This window comes from Equus caballus, chromosome 1 (assembly GCF_041296265.1).
Source record: "Equus caballus isolate H_3958 breed thoroughbred chromosome 1, TB-T2T, whole genome shotgun sequence".
Taxonomy (NCBI): Eukaryota; Metazoa; Chordata; class Mammalia; order Perissodactyla; family Equidae; genus Equus; species Equus caballus.
The window spans coordinates 103,335,101-103,353,488 of record NC_091684.1 but is presented as its reverse complement, the minus strand read 5'-3'; the positions used below and the strand labels follow the sequence as shown (position 1 = coordinate 103,353,488).

Genomic DNA, 18,388 nt, shown 5'->3' with positions numbered 1-18,388 from the left:
AGGCTCAGTTTTCTCACATCGGTGCCTCTCTTCATGCTAGAACTGCTTATGTCTACAGAGTCCCCGAAGAAGCGAAAATCCTTTTTTTAGCATTAAACATAGCATATGGAGTTCTTCCTCAGCTCTTGGCCTATCGCTGTATCTACAAACCAGAGTTCTTCATAAAAACAAAGGCAGATGAAAAAGTTGAATAAAAACATTATTTCATGTTTCTTTCTCTCGAGATTACTGACTTTTGTTATCCTGGTACTGATATTTTGTCCCACTTCACTCCCTTCCTGTACAGGAACACCTAAGAATATATAAATTCTTGCTCTGCACTGTATGTGTGAGCTCTCATATGGTATTGTGTGGGTAAATTTTCTTTATTTGAAGGAAAATTTGAAGTTGTTGAGAAACAATTTGTTTAAAGAAATATATTCAAAATTAAATGTAAATAAACTTGACCATCTATCTCAATATTCTCTTTGTACATATTAAATATAAGTGTGAAAAATCATAGTTTAGCTCCTATGACAGTGAGCATGAAAATGAAACTATTCAAAAGTGAATATGGTCTATGCATATTAAAAAATTCAAAATAGCAATTACAGATTAGAGAAATATTTTTTGCATATAAGATGTATATGCTTCATTATCAACCTCACTATAAAGAGCAAATCATCAGTATATTTTAAAATGTTGTTTGAAAAATGTTTTCCCAAGGAAAGTATATTATTTACTGCTGTTTTAAAAATTGCTTACTAAAATTTTTTTGTGTCGAAATAGATAAGGAGGGATCGATAGCTTTATTACCTTTAATGAATACTTGTTTTATTGGTGACTGGAAATATTTCTATTGTATTTCTGTGTACATTTTTAATAAAATTATTTTTGGCCTTTTATGAAGATAAATCTGATTAAATTTAAAACATTATATATATATTTTTTTTCCCAGAAAAAGTTTTGTAGTCATTAGGCTTTTTATTTTAAAAATCTGTCAGTTACATGTTCCAATTCAAAATGTCATCTACGTTCTCCTTATGTTTTAGTGTAAACAATGAAGAGGCCCTTTGATGAATTAATTAAATTTCCTTAATTTTAAATTAAACCAAAATACTTACAATTAAAAGTACCTTTCAAGGAAAAAGAACTGGATTGGCACCTCTACTATCTTTTAATGACCTTTTCATAGTTGGAATTAGGAATGAGTATAATTGAGAAAATCAGTATTCGTTAGATGAGAGAAGCACACCCACGATCCAGCTGGCTCTCAGCGCCCTGGTCAGTGGACCTGTGGTCTCAGACCCTCAGCGGCCAGCACCCCATCACCATCATCGCCAATGGCCCTGGCTTTTAGAGCTGCTCACATTTTCTTTCATATTATTTATTAGCTCTTCACTGAAATAAGAAAACCAAAAGAAAACGAGATCCAAATCAATGCATAGATAATGTCAACTGTGTGAATTCAGGCTCTGCTGAGGCTGGTAAATATTATCTCAGAGGAGCAAGTGATCAGGTGCCACTCCTCTCCCTCCCTCCAGAAACCTAAAACCCAGAGAATGTTTTAAAAAAAGAAAAAAAGAAAACCCTCACCTGCACTTGATTCTATTGTCAACTTGCTGTTAACAATTTTTGCTTTAATATATGAATTACATTAATACCTCACATTACATATATGAAGCCAAATTACACTAACTTAGTTTACAACCTCAAATCTTACTCCCAGTACACATTCCAATAAATTTATTCTGTAAAAACAATACATTTTTTTGTTTTTGATTTTTTTTTTTACAGTAAACTTTTCAACTACAAACCTCGAATACGCGAAAGATGGTCCAAGGACAAGCATAACAGGATTGATAAAACCCAAACTGACTAAATGTGTCCTCACAATATAAGCTGGCATAAAAATAAATAAAATTCTCTATTATCACAATAGCAACAATAATGTACACATAATCATGGGTTTGTGGATGAATGTTAACTATTCTAGTTCTAGTTCCAAAAGAAAACAAGTTCATTGGAAAAGTCGATGTTTAAAAGTCGATGCTTTGTCTGGTTCCCACAGGGCCACTGCTGCCTCCGGCTTTAAAACGTAACGTACCCACCTTGAGGGATTAGCTCAAATTGTACCGGCATTGGGAGAAAATAAATCATTGCTTTATTTTGGAGTAACACAAAAGACTCACCAACTTCACATATAGAAACTGAGTTTGTGTACATGACAACATGAGTCTTGAGAAGTAGAAGCCGTCAACTAGCTATTTCTAATACGGAATAGGTACTTTACAGTATGATTCAACTTTATACATGGCCTCAAAGCTGAAGGGCAATTTTAATTTCACCTTCAATATGCCAACGTCATGTATCTAGGAATTGGTTCTTGGGTTCTGTCACAGAGAGAAAATCCCTTAAGCATTATGTTGAGTGGTCATCTGAAAAAAATGCTAATTCCTATTGAACTGAGTGTTTGCTGATGGTGGAGTAAAGGCAGCAGAATGATGAGCATAACTGCCTCGATAAAAGGATCCTAGACAAGTATAAATTTGTGCAAAAATCTTGATAATCCTTAGTGGTTAAGGGCAACTTCATGCAACCAAATAACATGAAATTAAATCAATAACCTTAAAAAAGGCTAAAATGTCTTTTTTTCCCCCAAAACACAACAGAGAGGAATGTGAATAATGTACATACAAACTGGGGTTCTGTCAATGACAACAAGGATTATGTGTTGGTTCATATCAAATCCAAGAATATTGGACAACCAAACGTGTAACCTTCTTGTGGTTTCTCTTAATATGCAGCATTCATTATGGCAGTTAGGTCTGTAAAAAAGAAAGAAAACAAGCCTTTAGATGATTTAGGATATTAACAATAAGAGCTCTCCACACCTATACAGTGTAACAACTGGATTTCCTGAGGTTTTAGTCTGCACTGCGGCAACGACACTCAGCAAGGAAGCCTGTGAGGCTTCGCTCTATACCCATCAGTGCAAGAAGCTCAAGGAACTTCTAGGGCATTTTTCCATTAAAAAAAGGGGAAAATCTCAGTAAACTCTGTCTACTGTCTGGCAGGACACAGAGTCCATTCTGTGCCCTCTGTAGGACTCTAGGACCATGTGTATTGCTGGGATGTGTAAAGTCAATGGAGAAACAGATAATCCATCTTTCTGAGGACTGTGGTGTCAGGAAAACAGGTAAGCTGCTTAAAATTCAAAACGCACTTGGAGCAGTATTATTCTGTATAATCTGTATAATATTTACAACTTAATTACTTGTGACAAATGGCTTAAAGAAACATGAGTTAAAATCAAGATGTATAAACAGAAAGGAAGCCTAGATTTCTCTTAAAATTTAGGTGGCATCCATGTGACAAAGAATGAATATTTCCATTTCCTAAAAGGATTATGTTTCCATTTGGGTCCCACTTTAAACCGTGTCAGGTTACATTTTCCCACAGGGATGCTATTTTTGTTTTCTTTATCATTAACCCAAATACATGGGATGAATGAAAGAGGGAACTCAGGCCCCAGATATTTCTTCTACAGACAGCCTTTTCCTTCACTGAGTGAATGAAGCTGTTTGTCAGCGCACACGCGCTCGCTCGTGGTCATGATGTTCTCATTACACAGCCAAAAGCCATTCTGCACCTTACACAATACCATACGTAAGTAATTCCAGGACCTTCGAATAGGAAAGGTTACTAAACCTACCATCCCCTCGAGATGGCAAAAATACATTTCTTAGTCTTCTCTGTTCCCACCAAAATGACAAAGCCAATCTTAAAAAAAAAGCACATTTAAAATCTGTGAGTTTGCAAAATGCAGTGCCTCTACTGGTGATTGCTAATTATTTATTGACAAATAAAAATACTAGATATGAGAGTATACTGACAGACTTTGGAGGATTTTCCTCCCTTTTGAAGGAGAAAGACATCCATTAAAACAATGAAAAACTTAATCAACCAAAGAAACTTCTTTAATAAGGTCTTTTTATTAACATTAATGTGAAAGGCAATAAATTTGATGTTTACATTGGCAGAAAAGTCATTGGCAGATTAGAACTACTCAATCCACATTGAAGAATATTTCTGGAACAGATGGTGCCGCCGCAGCCTCAGAATATTATTAATGCCCCAACAAGGTGAAGGCAGTACTGGAATGTCACCACAACTTTAAGGACATGCTTTTTCTTTGTTGGTCTTTAATCAAGGTGCTGTCAAATGGGTGCTTATAAAAGCAAATTATCAATCTAAAATTTTTCTATTTTTACTTTTCCTACCATAAACACGCTAGTCATGCATCGCTTAACGACGGGGACACTGCTGAGAAATGCCTCGTTAGGCAATTTCACCATTGTGCCAACATCAGAGTGTACTCTCACAAACTCTGGTGGTATAGCCCACCACACACCTGTGCTAGATGGTTCTGTTTGGGATCACTGTCATATGTGCAGTCCGTCATTGCCTGAAATGTTGTTATGCGGCACATGACTGTACCTGCATCTGTGCATCAAAAAATATGTGGGGCTGGCCTGGTGGTGCAGGGGTTATGTTCGCACGTTCTGCTTTGGCGGCCCGGGGTTCATCAGTTTGGATCCCAGGTGCGGACCTATGCACCACCTATCAAGCCATGCTGTGGCGAGCATCCCACATATAAAGTAGAGGAAGATGGGCACGGATGTTAGCTCAGGGCCAGTCTTCCTCAGCAAAAAGAGTGGGATTGGCGGCAGATGTTAGCTCAGGGCTAAACTTACACACACACACACACACACACACAGAAAATCTTGATAATTCGCAAGTATTCTGAGTGATTGTAGACCGGAAGTCCCCTCCAAGTTAACCGCCAGAAGCAGTCCCTATGCAGTGGCTGCATAAGTTATAAGGAAGCAGAAGTTACGAGGCAGTGGAAGCCACAGGGTCCTTTCAGGGAGCACCATTTTTACTTGAAAAAATGATGACAGATAAACTATGGTTATTCAGACTTGGGTATCTGGCACTTTGTTAAAAATAAATGAAATGAGTCTATTACTTCAAGGAAAACAACTGGCAGTATTTGTTATCAATGATAAAATTTGAGCTTTTAAGTGAAAATAAGAATTCTGGAAAACTTAAATCCTCCATGATTGACAGCTTCCCAATACTTAAAAGATTTCTCTGATAAAACAGGTAGTGATATGAAAAAATGTGATTAAAAATATTTTAATGTCATACTTGAGAAACCTGAATAACTCAGGGAACCAGTATTTTCCAAATGGGTAAAAGCTATCCAAAGTGCCAGACAGTCCAATGGATTTTAACCTAACAATACAAAAAAGTTGATTCCACATTGCAACTAAACTTTAAGAAACTGCCACTTACAGAACTGGTGTAGTATCAAGGAGAAGTATCCACAATGATCTGAAAGGACTATTACATACTCGTATCTCCATTTTCCAACTACATATCTATGTGAGGCCAGATTTTCTTCATATACTTCAACCAAAATAGCATCTCACAACAGACTGAATGTAGAAGCAGATATGAGAATCCTTATGTCTTCTATTAAACCAGACATTAAAGAGATTACAAAAATATAAAACAATGTCATTTTTCTAAAAAAAGGTTTTTTTGGGAAAATGTAGTTATTTTTCATAAAAATGTATTATTTATATTAAGTAATGGGTTTATTATTATTTTAAAATGTATTAATAAGTATCTTAAAATTTGTTTTTATTTCTAATTAAGTAACTATCAATAGCTATAAAAAAAGCTCTTTGGGATCCTCAATAACTTTTAGGAGTATTAAAGGAGTCCTGAGACCAAAAAGCTTGATGGCTTAGAATAAATGAGAGTAAATGGTGAGAAACAGGCTGGAAAGATAAATTAGGGTCAGAGGCCATTATATGTGAAATAAGGAATTTGGAACTGATCTCGAGGGTAAGTGGGAGACAGGAGGAGGCAGCACTGTCCTGTAGAAATGGTCAGAAGAATAGTGGCATGGACACTGGCTACCGGCTAGAGTACACAGTGTGGCTGCCCCCCCCCCCCCCAGCAATTATGGGATAGCCTTGTGATTTGGGGACGTGACTCCAGCTCCAGGGATGGGTAGAACCTGACTGGTCCGACCCACTTCTAACCCCCTCCCCGCCTTATCAGTGGTTGGTTGGGGGATGGGCAGCTTTCTGACATGCTCTCCAATGACCTCCTGGTATTCACACCCTCGTTTAATCCCCAACTTTGAGTGTGGGCTGGACCTTTCGACTTGCTTCCAATTAAGAGAATGAGGCAGAAGTGATGGGATGTCACTTCTGAGGTCAGATTACAAAAGACTGACTTCTGTCTTGCTAGCACTCTCTTGCTGATGAAGCCAGCTGTCACGTTGGAGCTGCCTTATGGGGAGACTCATGTGGCAAGGAACCAAGGGAGGCCTCTGGCCAACAGTTAGGGAGGAAATGAGGCCCTCAGTCCAACAACTGTGAGGAACTGAATCCTGCCAGCAACTACTTGAGTGAGCTTGGAAGAGGACCAACCCCCAGTTGAGCCTCAAAATGATATACGCCCCTCCTAACACTTTAATTGCAGCTTTGGGGGCCCAGAGACAGAGGACTCAAGAAATTATTCCTGTCTGGATTCCTGATCCACAGAAAATGCTAGATAATAAATGCTGTTTCAAACCACTAAGCTTTGGGGTAATTTGTTACATAGAAATAGATAACACAGCAGGCCCACGCCAAACAGTACACTGTGCCCTGGCCACAAAGATTAGTAACCTCTACTTTATACCCACGTGAACAGAGGGGAGCTCCAAGAGTTTTGGAGCCTGCCCCTTTCTGCCTCATGCTTCCACTGGCAGGAGTAAGGATGTAGTCAGAGGGCCTCTGGAAGCAAAGGGGGCCCCAGAACTCTGCGGGTTCTCATAAGAACCTCTTTTCTCTTTCCCTTAGCAATCACTCCTAACTTCAGCATCACCATCTGTCTTGAGATCATCAGGCCGTTTATCCTTCTGCCCTTTATCCTTGCTTACTTCAGCTACCACAAGACAGGCTCAGAGCATCTGTCCCTTCCTGGACTCTTGTCCCCAGTCAGCTTTGCACATGTTCGTTTACAGCCTCATCTTTTAAACACTCCCATCCTCCATCCCCCATCTCAATTCCTCAATCTCTTCCATTGGGCCCCTTGGAAATTATAGCAAATCTCCTATATTCCCAAATTGCATTTCCAAGATATTCTACTCACCAGCTTGTTCCAACTGAAACCTGGCTCCCCTGAGGATAGGGCTGCAGCTTCTCCTGCAGCCCTCTCAAACGGTAGCTCTTTTCTCTGCCACAGCTCTTGTACTACTGGCCCTGGAGGTGGGGAAGATGTCCTTGATCTTTACTATTATTTCTAAGCTGTTCTTCCTGTCCTCTGTGCCCCCACCCCCACCCCCCCCAAAAAAACCCCTCCTAGCTTTTGACTCTCAAACCTGTAAACCATGACCCTCCTCGCCACAGTCACCTGCAGACTCCCTGAGTCGCTCCCCTTACTCCTTGAAGGTTTCAACTCTGGCCCAGTGTCATTCAATCTCATAAATGCTGGGATGTAGATTGTCTTTCCAACACTCCGGCCTCTCAGTTCCTTGACTTCCTCTCCTTCAAAGATCTCGTCTTCCACCCTACCTCAGTCACTCATTCCCATGGTTATTTCTTAGACAGATGACTCTCAACCACTGGGAGTATATGCAAATACTGTTCCAAGTCACTATTTTGGGGGGCAAGATAATGGGAGCATTGTAGGTTGTCATAAGAACTTGAAGATTCTATGGCATTTAATGAGCAGGGGCCAAAGGTACTCAATGTCCTGTGGTGTGGACAGTGCTTATACAGTGAAGATCTGTCCCATTCAAAAAGCCAGTAGCACCTGCACTGTCAGCAGCAACTACTGCAACCCTCCTGTAACCCGACTTCACACTGCCCTCTTCTGTCCCCACTCATCTTTCCAGTTCACTCCTTTCATCTGGTCCTCCGACAATTCTTTGATACTCACAATCTGTTGATCCTGTCCCTTCCTCAAGTACTTATTCCCTCCAAACAGATTTTGGATTCCACGGTCCATTGTTATAATTGCTCCCTTCCTTGCACACACCCCCAACTCCCTTGCTTTTAACCTCTTTTACTCTCTGGGCAAACCCCACTTCTAGTTAAATTCAATCCTCACCTCTTTGTGGCTGCAGAATCAAATATGCATAGAGAGAAACACACAACCATCCTACTGTTCTTACTTTAAATTCGTGACCACTAACCTCCAGTGGGCCCTCACCACTGCCTGGCATTCAACCTCATTTCCCAAGTCCGTTCACTCTTCTATTCTTTTAAGTGACTGTTTTATCCCTTTTCCTCTCTCGAAACTTCCAACACTTCTTCCTGTTCTCACTCTCCAATGTTGACTTTGCTTCCTAAGAAAACAGAAGCAATGAGATGAGAACTTTTACCAGCTCTCACCCTAAGTGCCCACTTCCCTGTCTCTGGGCCCAAATGCTGCCTTCCCTCCCGCCCCCGTGGATGAACCGAGGGAGCCCCTCCACACGCGCACTAGAGCTCATGTCTCCTACTTTCTGAAGGGCACTGCTTTGGCAATTCTTTCTTACATCATTTTGTGATCATTGCTCATTTGGGCCACTCTTGCCAGCATAAGTGCTATAAATTCTCCCATCAAGAAAAAAGCCCCTCTTGACCTTCTCTCCTGGACCACGACTATTTAGTATCTGAAAATAAGTTTAAGATTAGGCTACTAGCCCTACAAGATATCAGGACTCATTTTAAAGCTACTACGACTAGGCAAATATGGCACTAACCAAAGGAATAGAATAGAGAACCCATCTGAAGGATGACACTGCACATGAGAGAGGAAAGGAAGAACTAGTTAATAAATGGTGCTGGGTCAAATGGTTATGCTACGGGGGAAAAGGCAACGGGATCCTACCTCATACCACATATAAAAATTAATTACACATGGACTTAACACTGAAATGTTAAAAATAAAACTTTACAGTTTTAAAAGGAAATATAGGAGAATAGCTTTCTGATCTTGGGAGAGGAATAGATGTTTTTAAACAGGACAGAAAAATGCTAACCATAAAAAGAAAAGTTTGATACATTTGACTATAATAAAATTAAGAAACTCTGTTCACCAAAAGGTATCATAAAGAAATTGAATAGACAAGCCACAGACTTGCAGAAGATATCTGCAAGTCATGTGATCACTCATGCCAGGAAGAATCCTGAATATGTAAAGGAGTCATACAAATCAATAAGGAAAAAGTCCAATAGGAAAATGGGCAAAAAAACAAAATCAAACACTGCACAGAAACAGAAACATGGGTGGTCAATAAACATGTGAAAAGAAGCTCAACTTCATTATTAATAAAAGAACTGCAAATTAAGACTATAATTTACACTCACAAAAATTTTCAAGCATGAGAATGCCAAGCTAGTGACAGGAAACTTGTACACTGACGGTGGGAGTGTACACTGGTCCAACTACTTGGGAAAATAATTTGGCATTATCTTGTAAAGTTAAAACCATAAACTCATGACTCAGCATGTGACAGATCTAACAAAACTCCTGCGTATGTGCACTAGGAGACAACTATGAGACTGTTCGCAGCAACACAGTTCATAATTGCAAAAAGCTGGAAACAACCCAAATGCTCATCAGTAGGAGACTGGATAAATAAATTGTGGTATACTCATAAAACGGAGTATTATACAGCAGGGAAAAATAAACATCATGTAACCACATAAAGGAATCTTGGAAGCACAGTAGTGAATAAATGTCACCATTTTTAAAAAAGCTCAAAAACCAGCAAAATTAAACAATATATTATTTAAGTATATACTCATTTGTTAGGTATGAGCTAAAATTTTGAAAATGAAAGGAAATAAAACACTAGTGGTCATCTCTGGGTAGGAAGAAGATGGGACAGGGAAGCATGTGTAAACAGATACAAGTTCTGTTCTAGTTTTTGGCTTGAGTGGTAGGATCACTGGTGTTCATCAGAATACTATGTTTATTACTTTATATTTACATCATATATATGTTCTTTTGTATATAACAAATTTATTATTGAAAACAGGTTAAAAATAAAAGGATCTCAGCCTCTTGCTTCACATTCAGGCTCTTACTAGCTGTGTGACCCTGGGCCAATCTTTTCAGCCTCAGTTTCCCCAGCTAGAAAACGGGGATGATACTTGCCCTCCCTCCTGGGATTTGTGTGAGGGTTAAACAAGGTAACGCAGGCACAGCATTTAGCAGAGCGCGTGACACAGAGTAAAAACTCGAGCTGCTACAGCTCTGACCCTGCTGCTGTTGCCACTTCTGGTAACAACTATCTGCTGAGGTGCTTTCAAGATACTCAAGCAGAAATGGTTTCATTAACAGTTAGAGAAATGAATCTACAGTGCAGGAGGTACCGAGTGGGAAGTCGTCAGTAATCTCTAACAGCTGAAGTCATGTGAGTGGATGAGATGGCACGGGGACGCTTTCAGAAAGAAGTGCACCAAGACAGACTGAAGAAAGGAGCTCTGGAAAGAGGCTAAGAGGCAACCGAGAGAAGCAGAAGAGACTGTGATCTGGAGGCTAAGTCAGCAGGAGGAAGTGGCTAGTGGTATTAAATGCTGCAGAGGTAAAATAAAGATTAAAGGAGACACTGGATTTGGCAATGAGAGGATCACTAGGGACCTTTACAAGAGCAGTGTCAAAGAAATGGTCAAAGAAACAAGAATGCAATGGGTTGAGGCATGAGTAGGAGGTGAAGAAATGGAGGGAGACACTGGGAGAAAAGAGAACTGTTAGAGATGAAGTTTAGAGATGTTTACACTTCTTTAAAGAAGTTTAGAGATGAAGAGAAGTGTGGAAAGCACAGACTATATGGAGGAAGGGAGGTATCTTCAAGGTTAAGGGAGATCTGATACTGTCTATAGGCAGAGGGGAAGGAGCCAGTGGAAAAGAAGATAAGGGTATAAGAGAGAAAGGAGACAGCTGACGGGGTGTGACCTTGGAGAAAGCAGAGGAGCCAACATTCTGGACCCTGGAAATTGTAGGGTGCCGCTTCATGCTTCTTAGACTTGAATGCGCCTATGAATGACCTGGCGGTTTAGTTACAATACAGATTCTGACTCAGGAAGTCTGGGGCTGGGCCTGAAATTCTGCATTTCTAACAAGCTCCCAGGTGATGTGGATGCTACTTGTCCACAGACCACGCTCTGAGCAGTAAGGGTGTAGACTATCTCTTCTTCTGTCACAGGAAGTAAAGTGCAGCTAGAAAACAGGCAGCAAAGGAGAGAGACGTTGTGGGAATTTTTGCTACATGCATATTGAAGCTACCTGGGATGAAGGCAACGGTGGAATAAAAAGAAATCAAATGAGTCAGGTACTCAAGCCTTCAGTGACTGCTGGCAGGACTGTGTCCCTGGGATGGCTGTAGGCACAAGTGATGACAGACGACTATTTATTGGAAAGAGGTCAAGAGAAGGAAGGTAGGCAAAGGAGAGTAAAGCTGAGCTGGGTGAGAGAAATAAGGGAACAATTAGAATCGTAACAACTTGGGAGTAATTGTGGATAACTGGATGAAGGAGAGATCTGAGAGGTACACAGTATTGACAAGAACAGACAAGAACTCAGCTGAAATCAGAATTTAACAGAAGAGTAATCATCATCATCATAATAATGTATGTTATGGGTTATTATTTTAAAATGATCTGCCACTGTCCAAGCAGTCTTCATAGAGAAAAGACGCGCGGAAAATGACCGGGGGCAGAACCTGCATTTCCTAAGAACACTTTTACGCAGGCGGACTTGCCTGTGACTTTGAAGTTAACAGGGTTAATAAAAGTTAATAGGATTCAAAGTGGACAAGTTTTCCCCTTGGGTGCTTTAAATATCAGCGTGCACATAGTTTGAAGATTTAAAGTCCTCGTGGGTATATTACATCACACACTGCTAGGAAAGAAGCGGCAGCACAAAATCCCTATTTTGAACATGCCATTCATTTTATAATCAAAGAAATACAACTGTCAAATTTTGAGGTGGCATTTCATAATTTTAGTATTTCACACCTTACTTTAAAGACTCTCTTAGTTGCTGAAGATGGTGTAAAAAAGAATAAACCTGTTCACAGAGTTCCAAACTGATGGCCAGGTCTAACTCCCACCGGCTGTCCTTTCTTCTCAGACTGCAGCATCGAATCACTTATGCAGGAACTGAGAGCAGATACGCACACCAGGCTGAGAATGTTGCTCCATTCACTAAGACAACATTTACTCAGGCCTTAGCCTGACATGGATCCTGATTCTGAAGCAAAATGTCTTCTAAGTTAAGAGAAGATAAGAGAAATTACATGCACATCCTTACCCCTTCACTGGTTTTCTGCAAGTCTGAAGTTGTGTTTCTCGTGTCATTGCCGGCATCTCCACCTTCAGAGCTGCTTTTGTTTTCCTCTTCTTTGCAGTCCTTGTCATCTTCATCTCCTGGAGATTTCCGGGACTGTTTAGAGGATTTCTAAATGTTTACAAAAGTTAAAAATTGTAGTCAAAAGTAGAAATCTAAAGGCACAAGTAAGAAACGCAGAAGCGGCTGACCTACACCCAGCCTTTGTGGCTTGATACAGAATATTCCGATACGACATGCAGTGTGCCAAGGCTGGGTGACCTTGGATAAGTCATTGTATGTCACTGGGCCTCAGTTTAACTAGCTGGAAAGGAAGTAGAGGTGGACTAGATGATCTTTTAAGTTCTTCCAGCAGTGTGCTGTTAAAAGCAGAAAATAAAGATTCGTGTAGCCAGAGCACTGCCAATGAATGAATGTAGCTGAATGGACACCAGCCTAGGAGGCTACAGAGCAGCAGGCACCCTGAAAGCCATTTGTCCCTCCTCATCATTTTACAGTAGAAACTAAGGTCCAGAGATGCGAGGTGAACTATCGCAGATAATATATGTATGCTTGTGTCAGGACACCTGCCGAAGCTGTTTGGTTAATGGCACATATGGAATGACCTTGACAAAACTTTGATATCACCATGTGATATAACTAACTTTAATCTCTTAAGTTATGGGTAGTTATTTAAGAACCCAAGGCCAGATGGTGAGCTAGCCCTTTTGCCTTATCATCTTGCATGTGAATTCAAGATAAACTAGAGGAAGATGGAAATACAATTACAGTTCACAGCCAGAGCTGCTCTGCAGAACAGTACTAAAATTATCCAAAGTTGGCCCCACCGTGCACCTTTACAAAAGTAAAATGTAGCATTTCACTAATATTTCTTCTTTGAGGAATTTTAAGAATCTTTAAGCAGACAGCAAATAAGAGCTAAGGCAAAACTGACTGAGCCAAGTCACTTTCGGTCTTCCAGAAACGAATCAGCAAGCTTCAGCTTCTTCAGACAACCAACATTTTAAAACACAGCTTCCAAAGAGAAGATATCTGCTAGCCATGTGACAGAATACAGAATACAGAATTACATGTTTCTATTTTACTTTACTAAAGCTACCAACCAAGCCCCAAACAGCAGTTTAAAATGAGGTCATTTCTACCGTTTCCACGAGGGGAAAGCAGGGATTTACATCAACTGTGGAGTGTCTGAAGTAGGATCAAGTGCGACAATAGACAAAGTAAATACTTTCTGTTCTTCCAGTAAATACAGTAATTACTGAAATGTAGTAACTGTTTTATACAGTAATTTTCAAATAATAGTCTTTGACTTAGAGTTCTTATAGACAATAATGCACAATTCCCTAAAATTTATGATGCTTACAAAAGACACTTAAACCCTACGAGTGAGTTTATAAATATTATAATTTGGTACACGTGGACTAGAATGATGGGATTACCAGAGTTTTGCTAAAGAATCACTTCAATATTGCCAAGCTATATTTGGTAACCTAGAAAAACCTCTCACTCTGCATCTTCAGATCATCGCAATTCCTATCATGTTGGGGAAGGACCCTTTATCTGTTTCATCAGTCTGGTCTTGAGTTGGTTGTGCCTAATTGTGGCCATCTTTGTTTGTAACTCAGATTACTAGTGGTTTAGCATCATCACCAATTTAGTTTGTTGCTTAGCCCTACTTTATACCATAAATAATTTTCACGCAAAATATTTTTGACCTATAATTTTTCAGTATCTGTTATGGCTCAGATATGAATCCTCCACACACTTACTGCTGAAAAGATACATACAGAATCTCTCTCAAATCTGCTCATACTATGGCTTTTCATTATGATTACTGAACTTTTTTCACAGAAAAACGGCGTTAGGTGAGATAGAGGTGATGTGCGTCCTTTCCTCGACCTAAATGGGATGCAGTCAGAAAAGTCTGTGAATCACTGGTTTTTAGTGGCAAAGAAGATTATTCAACTTTAAGAAATAGATGTAAAAAGATCACCATATTCAACAAAAAAGGACACATTGGGGAAGCCACAGAGACAATGACGTTACGCTAGGTAAGTGCTTCTCTTTACATGGTTCCCAGATCAGCAGCATTGGCCTCACCTGAAAATGTAACTCTCAGGCCCCACCCCAGCCCTTCTGAAATAGAAATCTGGGGGCTGCGCCTCAGCAATCTGTGTTTTAACAAGCCCTCCAGGTGATTCTGATGCACGTGCAAGTTTGAGAACCACTGTGTTAGCAGGTTACTCCACTGATATGAAAAATCAAAAATCATAGTTCTTAAGTGATCATGCAAGTCGCGATCTTGAAAGACGGCAAAGGAAATGATCCTTTAAAATAGATAAGTCTTAGTAAGTAAGTAAAGTTTGTCTTTACCCCTTCACTGCTTTAGATTGTAAATCCCCTCCAGGTGTGAGCCCATTTCTTCTGGTCTTCACAACAAGCCACATGTCCACACTACTAAATACCTTGGCTATCTTAGGCAGTTAGATAATTTAGGATGGTATAACACATTACAGAGCTCAGCAGAAAATTGTAAATTAAATAAAATCAATTAAATTGGGTGTTTCTGTGAAGTCCAAAATGCTAAAAGAAATTCAGCTTAAAAAATAACTGCAACGGAAGATATAGTCTGATGGGGAAAATTCTCATTATTTTGTTGTTAGTGGCAAACTTTATTCCCATCCAAGGCAAATACTGTTTTTCATTAGGTGCACAGGAAGTAATAAGTATTCATACAATTTTATCTGTATGCCAGTGGGTGGACTTTATAGACTGTAAAATAAATTGTTGATAGCCTGATAAACTCTTTGTACTTGTTTTAAAGAGTTTCCTAAGTATATCCAGCCACTTAATGCCAGAATCTAGATGGAAGTAATTTATCCAAGTATTCAATTGTGAGACAGACCGATTAGAGTGAAACCAACCTTCGGCCTTCAAAGAGCCATTCATTTTACTTTCAGTTTCTAAAAGGTAAGCAATTTTCACAATCTCACAGTTTTTTCAACTGTATTTCTGAATTCCTGTGTGAAAAACCTAGACTCCCAGTTTGAAAATCTAGGATCATGTCACTCTTTTGCTTAAAACCTGTAATAAATTGTTACATCTGGAATAAAGTCCAAACTCGCTAATGTGGCACACAGGTCTCCATCGTTTAGCCTCTGCCTGACGCTTCCTCTTCATCACGACTCTCCAACCACATCTGCGCGCCTCCAATTCGGGACGCGCACTCTCCCTGCCTCGGGCCTCTGCTGCTCTGCCCCACACGGGCACTCCTTCCACACCTTCCTTTTGGGGCTCAGCACAAGCTTCGCTTTTCAGAAAGGCCTGGTCACTGTCTGAAGTAGGGACCTCACCCTGTCATTCCCTGCTCCCGCTCGTCTCCTTCCTAGTCCTCTCCGTTTCTATTTGTGGTCTGCTGGTTTCCTCTGTGTTGTGCCCTTCTTCCCAACCTGCTGTGTCATAAGTCACACGAGGCAGGGACAGGGTTGGATCTGCTCACCACCGCACACCAGGACAGGAGTCTGACAGAGAACAGTGATCAGAAAACAGAGGAGCTGAACAAATCAAGCGCTAACGCACATTCTTTAAAGCAGAAAGACAAGTGAGTCCATCTTCGTATTTACATCTATGGTACATACACACGATCCTGACTCGTTCTGAGTCTCCTCTATTCCTGAGCTCTTCAGAGCTCATGGGGGAGGTTAGTGTAGGAAGCACACCTGCTCTCATCGCTCAAGAGCAGCCCTCCCCCAACTGAGAAGGTGGTGTTATCAGGGCCGAATCAGCCCTGAAGAGTCTAAGGTTGTCTGTCTTACTCCCCTCAGCTGAGTTCTTGTCTCTAAAGGCAGAGGCTCCACAGAATTAGGAGATTTCTCTGTGTCCAATGAATGAGTTAAAAATAATCTAAAAACTTGTAATGAATATGCGTATAACATTAATAGCACTGGGGAAAGTTTCTCAGTAACCTTTGAAGTGTATGACTTTTTCCGTTTGGAGCCTGCTTTCTCGTTCTTTCTTTTGCCTTTTCCATCTTCTTCTACTCTATCACCTTCTTCCTCACTGCTTGCATCTGCAGTATTTCCACCTTCTCCCTCAGTTTCTGAAGAGCTCTGTTGCTGAATTGCCTAAGAAATAATAAAATATTAGCTAATTACATTTTTGAAACAATAGCAAAGAACACAGACTGTGAAAAGAATCATTCTATTTTAATTGGAAAGGGTTCAGCTTACTCCTAAGATTTTCAAAATAAAGGATTGTCAACCTCAACTTTCCAGTCACCACTTGACTCGAACCTCCTTGTGTAACAGAATTACATTTAATCCAAAAGGCTACTGGAGCCAAAAAGAATTCTGACTTCAAATGCATGGAGGGTAACAATTAGTACAAAGGACATAGAAGAAAGACCCAAGAAAGAGTTAAAACCAAAGAAATGAGATATAGCAAGGGACAATGAAGTAAACCATTACCTGGTATCCAGTAAATTTTACTCCTGGGTTATTTTCTATTTCCCACAAGCCTTCATTAAATCCTTTCCGTTTGTTTGACTTTCCAAACTTGTCTTTGTATTCCTTATATGGAAAAAGGTCTTTGGGACCTAGAAATGCACTGCAGAGATATATTAGAAATAGAATTGATACCCTGACCTTCAAATGTAACATGTTTTTAATATCAATATCGACTAAAGTGTCAGAGCAAATTTAGGAAACAAACTGAAAGTCTATATAAACCCTCTGAGTTATGCACATATCACAGGACGTTTTACACATATACTTCAAGGCAGAAAAACGCACTGCTGGCTATATAAGCCAGCAACCCTAGACCCTGCTACCAACTTCTTTTTGTTTTGACATTGATTTTCAGTTACACGAGTAGTTTTAAAGATGTCTACTGTGGCCACTTAAATCATCGTCTTAAACTAAGACTTATCTATGCTAATCTTCTATAGGTAAGGCTTTCGTGAGATTTACAATAAAAGTAAAAACACTAGATTACAAAAATGATTTTAACTCTATATACCACATTAGTATATTTATTGACCATTATTTCCATAAATTAAAACATTAGGGGCTGGCCCTGTGGCCGAGTGGTTAAGTCCACGCCTTCCGCTTCGGCGGCCCAGGGTTCGGATCCTGGGTGTGGACATGGCACTGCTCATTAGGCTATGTTGAGGCGGTGTCCCACATGCCACAACTAGAAGGACCCACAACTAAAATATACAACTATGTACTGGGGGGATTTGGGGAGAAAAAACCAGGAAAAAAGATTATATTAGTGTTTAATGAGGCACTAAGCAAGAAAAAAATTAGAAGTGGCAAAGTAGATAGAATCTTATCCAGTTTAAACTTTACCCTAAATTAATCATAACCATGAAAAGAAAATGAGTTAGAATGAATCCTGGGGCTCACTAATAGATCCAACATTCAAACCAGTCTTCAGCATTATCATCTATGCTGTTAACCTGGGGAATAAGGTGGGGGAGGCCCACATCCTGGCTGACACCCATGAAGCTTACATTTCAAACTAAGATTCATTTACTCATTCATTCAACACATTAGACTGAACATCTATACTGTGTCAGGCACTATTCCAGAGGAGCTGGGGCTGCTCTGCCCTCACGGAACATACATTCTAGTAGTGGGGGTTGGGCTTTGCACAATAAAAAACATAAATACAATACATAATATTGTGTGATAGAAAAAATTAAATAAAGCAGAGAAGGGGGATGGCAAGGACTGGGGGTGGACTTTACAATTTTAGATACACAGATCCAGGAAGGCCTCACTGAAGGGGAGCATCTCAGAATTAGAGGAGGTGAAGGAACGACCCATGCACGTACCTGGGGAAGAGGAGCAAGCACAAAGTGCCCTCAAGTGGGAGAACGCCTAGTGTGCTTAAGAAACGAGAGGCCAGTGTGGCCAGAGCGAGCGAGTGAGGGGAGAGCAGTCCAGGATGAGGTCAGGGAGGTGAGAGGGTGGGGCCCAGCTCAGGCAGGGCCTTGGAG

The 18,388-nt window shown here is 40.2% G+C and overlaps 2 protein-coding genes across 5 annotated transcripts in view; one reads left to right on the top strand and one right to left on the bottom strand.

Annotated features, from left to right (window-relative positions):
• Positions 1-6,642, top strand: part of TM6SF1 (transmembrane 6 superfamily member 1) — a 34,882-nt gene extending 28,240 nt beyond the window's left edge. The window contains exons 10-11 of one of the 4 annotated variants that reach the window (XM_070230205.1): positions 3,087-3,178; positions 6,544-6,642. In XM_070230205.1, coding sequence (XP_070086306.1) covers positions 3,087-3,155 — 69 coding nt within the window. In that variant the 3' untranslated portion in view covers positions 3,156-3,178; positions 6,544-6,642. Of the gene's footprint in view, positions 1-2; positions 885-3,086; positions 3,179-4,022; positions 4,239-6,309 lie in introns of those variants that run through there. The other 3 variants (XM_023649401.2, XM_070230209.1, XM_023649383.2) reach the window with 3 other exon arrangements.
• HDGFL3 (HDGF like 3) overlaps positions 1,711-18,388 on the bottom strand; it is a 66,995-nt gene continuing 50,317 nt past the window's right edge. Inside the window, exons 3-6 of the mRNA XM_023649413.2 lie at positions 16,854-16,992; positions 16,353-16,511; positions 12,352-12,498; positions 1,711-2,807 (exon numbers count right to left, since the gene is read on the bottom strand). Coding sequence (XP_023505181.1) covers positions 2,802-2,807; positions 12,352-12,498; positions 16,353-16,511; positions 16,854-16,992 — 451 coding nt within the window. The 3' untranslated portion in view covers positions 1,711-2,801. The remainder of the gene's footprint in view (positions 2,808-12,351; positions 12,499-16,352; positions 16,512-16,853; positions 16,993-18,388) is intronic.